At 34.0% G+C, this 13,283-nt stretch overlaps 1 protein-coding gene across 1 annotated transcript in view; it reads left to right on the plus strand.

Annotated features, from left to right (window-relative positions):
• Positions 1–2,226: 2,226 nt before the first annotated feature.
• Positions 2,227–13,283, plus strand: part of LOC129225971 (protein pangolin, isoforms A/H/I/S-like) — a 238,450-nt gene continuing 227,393 nt past the window's right edge. The window contains exon 1 of the mRNA XM_054860544.1: positions 2,227–2,622. Coding sequence (XP_054716519.1) covers positions 2,473–2,622 — 150 coding nt within the window. The 5' untranslated portion in view covers positions 2,227–2,472. The remainder of the gene's footprint in view (positions 2,623–13,283) is intronic.

Below are 13,283 nucleotides of genomic sequence, written 5' to 3' on the forward strand. Positions count from 1 at the left end.
AAAAAGTTGTGAGATTTTTGTTGAAAAACAAGAAGATGGATCTTGCTTAAAAAATTAAGTGTGGTTATTGTGACTTCTCACCTTCGTGAACTTGAATTTCAGGGATGTAAATTAATGTAAAAGAAGAAATGAACAAGTTTTCATATGCTTAACATGTGCAGATTGTAACAACGAAGAAACAAAATATTTTTCTAAAAAATGTATCCATCAGGCCTATATTAATGGAAAATTCCTCACCTCCATGAATCTCACCTCCGTGACAGACCTCATCAATGCCATCACTTCTGAGGTGAAAATAACTGATGGAGGGGAAATACATCAATCTTAGGCATTCTACCAAAATCATAAATTGCCACTATATTCTCAAATTTACTAAATACTATTTTTTAACACACATTTGAACTAAAAGGATAACTACTAATTAAGCCGTATTTTAATTAGGAGAGCTTAATATTAGATCCCCACAAATCATTAAAATAGCTCATTGTTTTCTCAATTACCAAAATTACTACTTTGATATGAAATTGGCCTCAATTTTTAAACATTTAAAGTTATTTTTTCTTTCTTTTTTCTTTCTTTCTTTCTTCCTTTTTTTTTTTTTTTTTTTGTGTTTCCGTGAACAAGGCATTATTATTATTTTTTATTTATGAGTAAAATAATTCGAACTTAGCTGGGCCATTGTTTATGGTTACTTCTAGTAGGCAACACTTTCGTTTAAGAATGAAAAAAAAAAAGAAAACAAAAGGTTTCGAAATTGAAAAATATTTGCGTTCAAAAGTTACGTTTTCAGGAGAATGACCCTAAAACAAAGAAAAAAAAAGTGAGCTTGATTTCCGTTAAAAATAAATTAATTTTATCTAACGATTAAACAATTTTGTACTAAAAATTCGAGAAAAAAATGAATTAAATGTACTTTTTTGTTTAATAAAATGGGGGGGGGGGGATGCATTAACTAAGAGAGCAAGAAAAAAAATCAGCAGGGAGAAGAAGATGAAGAAAAAGAAATTTTCTGTAGTGTTAATTACTTAACTTTGCATGTTAAAACTGAAAATTATTGCATTGAGTAATATTCGGTAAGAATGAAATTTAAAAATGAAAACGTTGTGTGTTTCGCAAAAAATAAAACCGTTGCAATTAATACATTTATTTCTACTAGATTTATTATAATTATTATTTTGGAAACGATTAATTGTAAAACAACGTGTTCCTTACGAACTAAACGGTTACAATTTTATACTACTTTTGTTTTAAACAAGTGGCCGTAAAAAGCATTGCATCAAAAGTGCCGTCTTTTTAGAACCATTAAATTTTGAAATTGGGGATATTTTTGTTGCAACAATATATAACGTTTTTTCTTGCGTTTTTACACTTGCATATCAAAGGAATGTACTTAAACATTATGAACTTTCCGTTTAAAAGTATTGACCGTGATTGCATCCAAAAAGTTTCAACGAAGTAGTGAGAGTGAAAAGATCAAAATTTATTTCTCGAATATCATTGACTTCTATTGTGGGTGCTGAAGAAAGATGTATCGATTGAGAAGATATTGGAAAGTACTTTTTTATTATAAGTTATGTATCAAAATTTCTAAAAATGGGGGAAAACTGCGAAAAGGTTTAAACAGAGTTAAGCCACGACTGCGCAATGGCGATAGCCGCAAAATGTACCTCCAACAGTTAACTTTGAAAACCATCCCAGTTTTTGAAATGCAATTTAAAAGGATTAACAGAAAAATAAATGGTTACATTAAATTTTTATTCATTAATTAACAACTAAAAACTTTTTACTGAAGCTAAAGAAATATAGTTTGTAGTTTGCTAAATTTAAATAACATTCCAAAATCTTTTGTTTATTTTACAGAAAATCTTTCTAATCCTCTTGGGAAACCCACTAATAGCACAAACAGTGGGCTTTTCACCCTCCATTACTCCTCCCCCTTCCCCCCACCTTTTCAAGAAATTAACATTTTCATGATTTTTTTAAAACTTAATCCAAGACACTGTTTCTCTTTAAAAATAAATCGTTACGCATCCCACGGAAAAATATACCAAGAAATGCAAAATAATCGTAAAAAGAGCGAGAAGCTTCTTGATATGGAAGACGTGCTCTCTCGTTCGCGCGTTATTTGTCGGCAGCCTCGCGAGGGTTTCTGCGATTGGGCAAAAGCCGAGCCGGGCCGCCTGGCGATTCGCCGGCAAAGTTGCGGTTGGCACTTGACGAGCGAAACTGAAGCTTCGCCGTCTACGGGGAGTGCGGGGGGTCGTAAGGCCGAGAAAGAGAGAGAGAGAGAAGTAAGGCTCGCGTCGGAGGCTAAAACACACGCAGAATGCGTTTCACGGCCGTTGCAGTGCGCGGCCTATCTCCCTCGATGCCTTAATTCCGACCGGCGACAAGAGAATGTTGATTTGTGTCGACGCCGGCATTTCTCCCGAATAATAATCCGAAACCATAGGCGAGAGAGGGGAGACTGCCATGCCTCACGTGGGCACGGCCAGCGGCGGAGATGACCTGGCCTCCTCGGATGAAATCAAAGTGTTCAAGGATGAAGGAGATGAGGAGGAGAACAGATCGTCCGAAAATCTCACGGACCTCAAATCTAGTCTTATTACTGAGGGAGAAGAGGTGAGTTGTGTTGACATTTCCCTTTCTCTGATCCGCAGTAGCGTGACTAGGGGTTGGCAGGAGTGGCTCTCACCAGGGGGGGGGGGGGCGGCATTTCAACTGATTAAAAGAAAAAAATTTAAGATTTTTTTTTTTTTGAATCATAGAATTTGAAAAAGGTTTTTAGAGTGGAAAAAAAGAAAAAAAAAACCTTGCAAGAAAAAGAGCTAGAGACACATACATGACATCTGCTGAGAAGGAACATTGGGCATCATTGAAAATAATTCTAAAAAAGAAAAAAAAAAATTACAATGTTGCCTCTTGTTTGTCGAATCAACTTGTCACAATGTTCAAAAAAAAAAAAAAAAAAAATTGTTGGAGGTCACAATGACCTCCGGTGATTTCCCATGTAGGCAACCCTGGGGGGGGGGGCGCAATTTCTTTGTTTGCCAGGGGCGCTAGACTCCATAGTTACGCTACTGCTGATCCGATCTGCTTGTTTGGAAAACGTGTGCGGTCGGGCCTCAGCTCACGGGATTCGATGAAAAACTTGGGCACACTAATGTTTTGAAAAGTTAGTCTCAACTAAACTTTTACCTTTCTGCCTTACTGCGTGTGGGGAATTGTTTTGCTCATTTTAAAACGTAAATATTGCAGATAGAAATATAATCTAGTCTTATTGCTGTGGATGAAGATGTGAGTTGTTATTGACACTTCTTTCCTTTCTCAGGGGTGCCCATCCCCTCTAAGAGCAAGGGCGCACCCTAAAATTATCATGAGGACCCTCCCCGGAAAACTCCTCCCCCCAGAAAAAGTGAAAAAAAAAAAAAAAAACTCAACATCCCCTTAAAATTTCAATGACGCAGTTTGCACCATGCCCCCCCCCCCCCCCCCCAAGGTGGGCATGGGCACCCCTGCTTTACAGAGCTTTTAAATCAACGCACGTACTGCGAAAATATGTGTAGTCTTGTTTCAGTTCATGGAATTCGGTGATTCCGATTTTAAAAAAAAAAAACAAAAAACTTTTGCACTAATGTTTTGAAAAGTTAGTTTCAACTAAACCTTTACCTTACTGCCTTGTTGTGTGTGGGGAATTTACTCATTTTGAAAACTAAGTAGTATACAGAAAGAAATACTAAGTCTAGTCTTATTACACTGTGGGCGAAGATGGGAGTTTTTGCTGTGTGTGCTGTCACTTCCTTCCTGACTGATCTTTCTAATCAACTTGCTTACTCTGAAAACGTGTGTGGTCTAGTTTCAGTTCATGGAACTTGGCGATTTAAAAAAAAAAAAGAAAGAAAAGAAAGAAAAATACTTGGGCGCGCAAATGTTTTGAAAAGTTGGTTTCAGCTACACTATAACCTTACTGTGTATGAGGAATTAATAAATTGCAAACAATTAATAACAGATAGAAATTTCTAATCTAGTCTCACTACAGAGAGAGAAGAAATGAGTTATTGACATTTCCTTCCTTAGTGATTACTCCCCTCCCCCCTGTATCAACTCGCTTGTACGGAAAACGTGTGTAGCCGAGTTCAGTTCATGATATTCGATGATAGACTTCGCTTGGGCACATTAATGTTTTGAAAAGTTAGTTTCAGCTGAACGGAGTTATTGAATGCAGAATTTTTTCATTTTAATCAGTCAAGATATCAATAGAAACGAATATTCGTTCTGGAATAGGCTTGTTGTCAAGGAATAGTGCCTTAAAAAAACAATGAAACCAATCACTGCAACTGCCTGAAATTACTTTTTTTTGGGGGGGGGGGGCACTGTACACTGGTATAGTCTTATATTGTGGCTCTATTTTGCTGTTTTGCAAGTTCAACGTATTGATCAATTATAAACATTGGTTGTACCCAGGGCCATCCGAAGAGCCGACTTGTAGTTTCTAAGTATTAATAAACAGAACAATCAATGGGCATGGAGAATACAAATTAAAACGCAAGCAATGAATCTGTTTCTAATATTTATTATACATTCATACCCCAAAACGTTTTCAAAAAATGGAAATGTTAAAAATCCAAATATTTACCTTGTAAAATGTTACCCCACAAGATAAAAACAAACAATTAAAACTGAATTAGTTACTCATATTGATCAGACGAAGAACACGAACAAGTAACTTGTTGGTTATAAATAGAAAATCTATTTATCGAAGTAAATTACATCAAAATTAAATTTCGATCTGGACTCATCCAATGATTATTTTCAAAAGGTTTTTGACTTTGCTTGTACCAACTTAATACCAGCTTTCATATGCGTTAAAAACATAGATGTCCCTTTTTTTTATATCAAATTTTTATAAGTTCCAGGTGAAAACTACCAAATACTCAACAACATTGAAAATCGCTCAGAATTGTGTTTTTGGAGCTTTAATTTCGAAAATTACAGGCCCTAACCTAATATTACAAAATATGGCTTTACAATTTCATATTTAAGACTTGAGTTTCAGAAAATATTCTTTCATTCCTTTTATTTTTATTAAACACTCAAATAGTATTTCTGCTGCTTGTATTTCAATAGTTTAAATCGCTGATTTAGCACAGACATGGTCTGAATAAATGATCTGGATTTAAGATAACTTTATGTTAGCGTTCAACACGAAATATGATTATAGTTCCATGTTCTTCTAAAATTTATTTCTGGTCGAATCCGAAACTGAAATTAATAAACTGGGAAAATTGAAATATTTGTTCGAAAGCGATTTACACTTGACTAGCACTTGATAAGACTACCGGTAAAATTTGCGAAAAGAAAATTCGTTGACCGACGGTTTTATTTTATTTATTTATTTATTTATTCTTTTGCGAAAAAAAAAACTCAATGTTTTCATCAATTGTGCGATGGGAAATTATGAGAGGTCACTGTGATCTCCCAAAAATTTTCTTATTCGACAAGTTTTGTCTGACGATTCGGCAAATTTAGAGGTGGTATTGTAATACAGAGGCAGATATAAAGGGAATATCGTAGGGGTCATGCCCCCCCCCCCCCAAAAAAAAACCCGTAGACAATATTATGCGCCCATATTGTGTTCAAACACTTAATGAATAAAATGTAAACAATTTCACTAATATTTTCATTTTTTTAAAAGTAAAGCAAGTCAATGATTTTCTTTAAAATTGGAACCCAAATCTTGGACTACCTTATTTTTGGATGAAAGGTAGCCTAAGTTCTATTCTGTACCCCTGACAAGGTGTATGGAAAATTTTATGATGATCGGTTGAGTTGTTAAGGCGGGAAGGAATTACAAACAAACAAACACAACATATACAAACAAAGTCACTTTCGCATTTATAATATTAGTAAGGATTTGATTTAGTTCTATTTATAACTACGCATTTTTTTTGCAAAAAGGTATTAATTTTTAAATTTTGTTTCAAAACTCCGGTATAATGTTTATCCAACAAACATAATTTACACTTTGACTAAAGTAAAGAAAAAATAACTTTAAAGGAAAATGTAAAATAAAAATTAAAACATTACACAAAGATTCTATTATGATTAGAAAACTGAAACAAGTATCAAAAGTAATTCAATGGGGTCGTTTCCAAAATTTTAAAAGTATTATTTTTTGAAAGAGCATGCTTAAAAAGATAGAATCTGACCATTTTTTTTAAATAATTTGACTAAGTTTAATATTTTTAAGAAATTACTTTAATCGGTGCGCTTTTATTGTTTACGCTTCTGCCAATGACATCGCAAATGATAAAATGCTATTCACTGTTACCATTCGCAGAACGTAATATTTAATTTGCTTCTTTACTCACGTGTACTGGCAACGATATGGTTGATAGCAAGCGTAGAGCACAATATTTAATTCGCTTCTTAATTATCATAACGTGGTATCACGGCAGACAGTTGCGCCAAAAGTACATCATTTGTCACGTCATAAAGACAACGCCTTGTTTGAAAAATCGGACATTAAAAAAAAATAATTGAAAAATAACTGTTGAGAAAATGAAAGTAATTTCTGGGTCCATGTTATTATTTTTTTGCTTATTTGATCAATTTCAGTGATTAAAAGTAGTACTTTTGACTGAAAGAAACAACCCCATTGGGGCCGTCAAAAAACAACTGGTGTGTGTGCTTGAGGAGGGGGTGGTGGAGTTCGGCGGCCCTTTAATTTTTTCAAACGCACATAAAAATGCAAAGATATAGGGAGAGCATTCAGCTTGTGGTTAAGGAGGGAGAAAGGAGTCATTACTAGATTAACATTTAAGTAATTAGCAATAAAATATATTCCTCAGAAATATTGGGCCTCCTCCGGAAAATTTTTGCAATTGTTGTTTTAAAAACGCAGTTTTAGACGATCTTTGCTAATGTTGAAAGGAATTTTCTTCCCCTTTTTAATAGTTCTAGATGATGTATGTATTTATCTTATTTGAAATATGTTTCAAAATGTTTCTTTCCCCATCGAGAGTTAAAATGCCGCTGTCTTCCCAAAAACAAAGGATCATCTGGGGTGGAAAGCAGTCACTTAGTCATCACCCATGCTCCATACCTGCAAAATTCTTCTTTTTTACTAATTTTTCTACGTAAAAATCATTGAAGTATTTTACTTAAAAATTATAAAATACTTTTGAATTAATATTGAGAAATCGCCCCCCCCCCCCTCTTGCTCTTGTGCCCCTGGCGAGAGCCACTCCTGCCAACCCCTAGGTACGCTACTGCTCCCAATAACTTTTGAGTGAATAGTCCGATTCCAACAATTTTTCTTTTGTTCGAAAGATCTCATTCAGACAGCTCATTCTCGTATTTCACTTTTTGATTTGAACAATTTTTCGTTCTATTTTAAACAGTTCAAAGAAACTTAATATTAGCGCCTACGGGGAAATTCAAGGCAAATATAAATCCCGAACTTAGAGATGAATTTGCGTAAAATAAACTTTGCAGGAAAAAGTTTTTGAAGATCATGTATGGAAAATATCTTTCTGATTTGAACAATTTTCGTTCGATTTTGAACAGTTCAAATCCGCCTATCATTAGCGCCTATGAGGAAAGCAAAAGTCTATGTAGATTCCAAACTTAAAGGCGGATTTGCACCAAACCAACTTTTTCGGAAATAGCTTTTGATGACCACTCCGACTCCAAGAATTTCAGTGCCGTCGACTCCGACTCCGATTTCTGAATCGAAAAATTAGTCGGACTCTGACTCCGTAACGTAAATTAAGATAAGTACGGAGAGAAATTGTCTGACTTTGACTCTTGGAATTTTAGTCTTTAACTCCGGCTCCTTTACTCAAAAATAAGTCCGACTCCGACTCTGAAAACATTGGCAGAGTAACGGACTTTGAGAGAAAATGACCGACTCCAAGTCTTTGAATTTAAACCTTCTACTCCTGACTTATTTGCCCCAAAATCAGATCGATTCCGACTAGGAAGGTCTGTTTTTTTCTATGAAATAATTATTGTTGATATGATTTAGCAGCGGCTATAATGCAGCGAAATTCGGATTTCTATATGTTTTAACATAAAGAGCTGCGCAGATGTTTTTTTTTTTTTTTTTTGATGATGAAAATTATTCCTTTAAGTTTATATTTATTATTTTTTATTTATTAAAGTATATTTATTCATTTTTGAAATTATTTTTTGGCAACAAGGGAAGGACATACGATTTTGTTGTTGATACAATGTATTTATTTTAATGCGCTTATTCGCAACTCCATAGCTCGAATACGCTACCTTGCGGTGATAAACAATACCAAAGAAAAAGGTAAGACATTCCATTCCACGTGTTTTCTTTGGGGTAAATTACGGGCTTCCGAATAGTTTATGGTGCAATGTTATTTCAGAAGAACAAAAAAGAAAGCTTCCCAAAACACGATGAAAAATTATTGCCATTTACTAAGCCTCAAATCAAGTGATAAGTTATACGGCATTTGTTTGTTTTACCTTTTTCATCCGCCATTAGACAGTGGTTGCAGCGCCCCCTATAGTTTATTGGAGTTGCGAATTATCTTTAATTCTTTTTTTTTCTTCTTGGAAACGATTGAATATTTTTGTTTTTAATGGAAAAAATACATTAGCTGCTTTATTTAAAAGGTGCTGCTATTTTATTTGTTTATTTATTTTTTTACGCATCTATTTCTTTAGATGAGTAAGGGATGTTTTGTTTCTAGAAATCAGCGCAAATTGTTAAAAAATTCTGTTTGATATAATATGCAGTCTTAGCTAATTTATAGAATATTGATTAGGTACTAGAAAGTCGAAATTGGTACACGGGAAAGTAGGCTCGTTTAGTTCTAGACGAAACTTCTTGTTACTGTCGTCGACTTAGTCCTATCGTGGTAAAAAGTTTGGAGGGACGTCAACATATTTTGTTATTTACCTTGCTACTTTTGTTTACTTCACGATTTTGTTAAAAATTTTGTTGAAACATGTTTCTGTGAAGTTTCCCTTCGCTAAAAAGCCTTTTTTTTTTTCGCACAAGCATTTGCTACACGAATAGTTAAAATCTAAACGGAAAATTTAGGGAATAATGTAAACCACCTCCTCAAAAACTATGACTTTATTGCCTTTGCAGTATTTTTAGATAGCTTTCTTAATTTCAATGCAGTTAAATGAAAAATTATTTTTAAAATGTGAGCTGAGAAACCAGGAAAATAATTATGAAACAATTAAGATTATCTGATCTTTCTGATTTCAAACTGGTGCATGACTTTCTATTCGCTTTGTGTTTGATAGATAGCACGTGACAGGGTTCATTTTTTCATTGGTCGCATCTCGCGTTTCCTATTTTCATTTTGTTTAAAGTTAATAAGATTTTCTTTTTATACAACGATTTTTATAAGTATCTTTTATTACTTCAATATTACAATTGCACACATTTCTTACTGCATAGAACAATTTATCTTTTGATGATTGCTCCATGTAATACGGTATAAAATTACGATTTATTAGAGTTTTTTGCATCATATTCAGTATGAAAAAAAATATGAAAACATGGACTGAAATTTATGCAAAATTTTAAGTTTCAGAAACACAAGCAATCAACTACGGGGAAAAATGTTTCAGAAAAAAAGAAAAGCTATTTCAAAACCTATCTGCAATTCTTGATCGTAAAAACGTTTTAACCTTTTTATAAGTAATAGTAATATTTATAACAATAGTTTATTTCTTTTTGCTTATTTTAAATTTTTGAACGCTTTCAAGCATTATTAAATCGAAGGAGATATTTGAAATCATAGAAAAATATCAGGGATCCGTTCTTTTTAGTTATTTATTTATAATACTTATGCACCTTATATATGCTGAGTTAGATTATTTCCATTCTATTTTTTCATTAGTTCTTGATTCAACTGCTCCAAAGATCTATTTATATTAATAAAAAAAAAGATACGCTTCAATTATTTTTGCTTACGTTATTCTTTCTCAGTATGCATGGAAAGAAAACATAAGAAAGCACGTGCATTATTTCTCTCCAGACGCCAGCGAACTGAATGTGCAACTCAAGAACAAAATTGCGCTTCTCAAATAGCTCAAACAGATTCGCATTTTTTTTTTTTTTTTTTTTTTTGTTTTTGTTTTGCTGGCAAATTCAAGCCTCTGCCTTGATAATGCGCGAAAGGGGAAAAAATCGATTTCATATTTTGATTTGAAAATATACGACTGCATTTTTATATTTTTTGCACTTTCACAAGGTTCTTTTTACTTATTTTCTATTTAGAGGTGAAGTTTATATAGCGAGCCCTGATTTAACGAAACTCGGATTTAGCGAGGAAATCAAACAGATTTGGTTGGCATTGTAAGTCTATGGGAACGTAACTCGCTTTAAACTAGGCTTGCCAGATTTCTAAAATGTTCAGTCCCCCCCCCCCCTTGTCGCGGTATTTAAAAGGGTACAACTCCCTTGGCTAGGTTAGCTAGGTTTTAAGAGGATTGTTCATTCTCGAAGCCATGAATGAATAGGTACTAATTACGAATCAAAACCAGGGGTAGATTCAGGGCCGGATTTAGGGGAGGGCAGGCGGGGCTACTGCCCCTGGGCCTCCACAACAAAGGGACCCCCTCAATATAATTTTTACAAAATATCCTAACTTTCATGGGTCAAAAAAAAATCGAAAATATCGGATATATCCATATATATATATCAAAATATTCGGATGTATATCAAAGTATCAGATATTTTCGAAAATATGATCTTTTCGAACCCTGATTAGGGGCCTCCACTCCTTCGTTGCCCCGGGGCCTCCACACTTCCAAATCCGGCTCTGGGTAGGTTGTATACATGACACATGTACTAGCTAAATTTCAACATTTTATTTCTAACATGATAATATTCCTCAGTTACTTAAGTAAGAAGAAACACTTTGAATGAGGAATAAAAATTTGAAAAATATTTACATGTATTTTTCATTGGCTGGAACCTTTTTTTATTTAATTTTGTTGAAAAATTTCCAGAAGCTAATCCAATACTAATTTTACATGTTAATGTAACAATGGATAAAGTAATTACACTAAAATAATTTACAGTTAATTATTTACAAACTTTTTTGGTCATCTATAGTCAAATATACCATTTTCCGGGACGTGAAGTAAACCGGGCCGGGACACCGGAGTTTTGTCTGAAAACTGGGACTGTCTCGGGCAAACCGGGACGTCTAACAAGCCTACTTTTAACGAGTAAACCCCGCTTAAACAGGCAAACTTTTTGCATTTGATAAAATTTTTGCTGATTCCGCCTCGGAAAAGATTATACTGTTTTTGGAAAAATTCCATAAACATTTTGAATTCAAACGAAAGTTATAAATAAGAAGTAAATCCTGAGGACAATTGAACAGCAATCGACATACCTAATGGTTTCAGAAGTGCAGAAAAACTTCAAACTGTTTTGAAGCCACGGAAGCAAATGACGGTGTTTTTCGGACTACACGTTCCTCGAAAACAATGAAAAAGACACAATAAGATAGTTCAAAGCAAATGACCAAGTTCTTTGGTACTGTACAGAAATATAATGATTTTTTTTTTCACGAACCCGTTTTTTACGAGCACTTGCTTATAACGAGCAAATATCGTGGTTCTTCGGCATAGGCGGATTTAGAACAAAGTTCCTGGAGGGGGGGGGGCAGCAATTTTTTTTATTTTTTTATTAGCATTATCAGTTGTATTGATTACAACTGGCTGGATTTAGACTTAGCGTGCCTCTAAGCTATTTCAGGGGTTTGGGTCTCTTCAGTAGTCTGGTCAACTTCTCCATCGGTGGCAAAAAAGGCAATTTTTTAAAGCGCCCCCCCCCCCCCCATGCATTATACATAAGGTCTAAGGTGGAAAATGGAGTCCCTTTTAAGTAGGGGATAGAATATCTCCAATTTAGAGGGTCTGGGGGTTTCTCCCCCGGAGGAATTTTTGTAAAATAGATATAAAATTCTGTATTTTGAAGCCTTAGAAGGGGTAATTGGAACTACTAAAATCTCGGAGACAAATAGCAAAACACTCTTTTGCAAATTACGATAATACACAGTAAAAATTGTTTTCGGGTTGACAAATCAATTACAACAGTTCTCAGAGAGAAAAAGCGAGAAAGAATAGAAGATTATGCATTGTTATTTGCTTACTTTCGCTGTCGGTTCAATTCAATCAGCTTTTGATCCATAGGCGGATTTAGGACTGAGTTCCTGGGGGGGCAGGATTTTTTTTTTTTTTTTTGGAGCAACATTTTTAATTGCCCTCCCCCCTCCCATGTTTTTGTCTGTTTTCTGTGATGCGTAAGGCCATTCTTTACTTTTTAACACGCTTTTATTAGCTTCACCTGTATGTATGTATGTATGTATCTTGTAACGGAATCTTGCAGCTCAAATTTCGCCCACTTCCTGCGATCGGATTCTTTTGAAATTTGGCACGCGACCTCAGACCCGATGACAATGCAATATTCTATAATCAAATTAATTAATTAACTCTTTTAATTGTTAGTTTTCTCCAATTTTAATCAATACTTTGGCATAAATCCAACAATGTGAAAAGGGAAATTTTTTTAAAAATACATTAAAAAATGTTTGCAAAAATTATTTTAAAATATCTACAAAAACCTTTAATTTTTCTACATCAGACAAAATTTGTTCCAATGTTCCAAGGTAATTAGAACATGAAATATAGTTGTTTTTAACTAATTTCATGCCAAAATTTATGTGAGCCTTCAATCGGAAATTCATTGCTGATCAGACCATTGTTGAACAAAACTTTTATTCCAATGCATCTCAAATTTTCAAAGTAATATAAATATGATTTCCGCAAACATACATCGATGATTCACAGTAGCTTCCCATTGGGGTGCCCTTGTTTTATAAATAATTTCGTCGCCTGATAATTCTCCAACATAAGGCTAAAAAACAGAAAAATAAAATAGTTTAAGAAACTAAAAAAACACGCTTTCGTAGCAAAATGAACTAAAAAGTGAAAAATAATCTTTGGATGATAGTAGTTGACCAATCATTCAATTTTAATGTAATACAAAAAAGCGTGGGGGCTTCTTATCAGTTGTCTTGAATTTCTTCCATTTGTTGTCCAAGCAAAAATATGAATAGACAGCACCCATGCTTTTTTTTTTGTATTACATTAAAATTAAGTGATTGGTCAGCTACTATCATTCAAAGATTATTTTTCACTTTTTAGTTCATTTTGCTACGAAAGCGTGTTTTTTTAGTTTCTTAAACTATTATTTTATTTATGTGTCGTTTTCATTA

The sequence above is a fragment of the Uloborus diversus genome, chromosome 1 (genome assembly GCF_026930045.1).
Source record: "Uloborus diversus isolate 005 chromosome 1, Udiv.v.3.1, whole genome shotgun sequence".
Lineage (NCBI taxonomy): Eukaryota > Metazoa > Arthropoda > Arachnida > Araneae > Uloboridae > Uloborus > Uloborus diversus.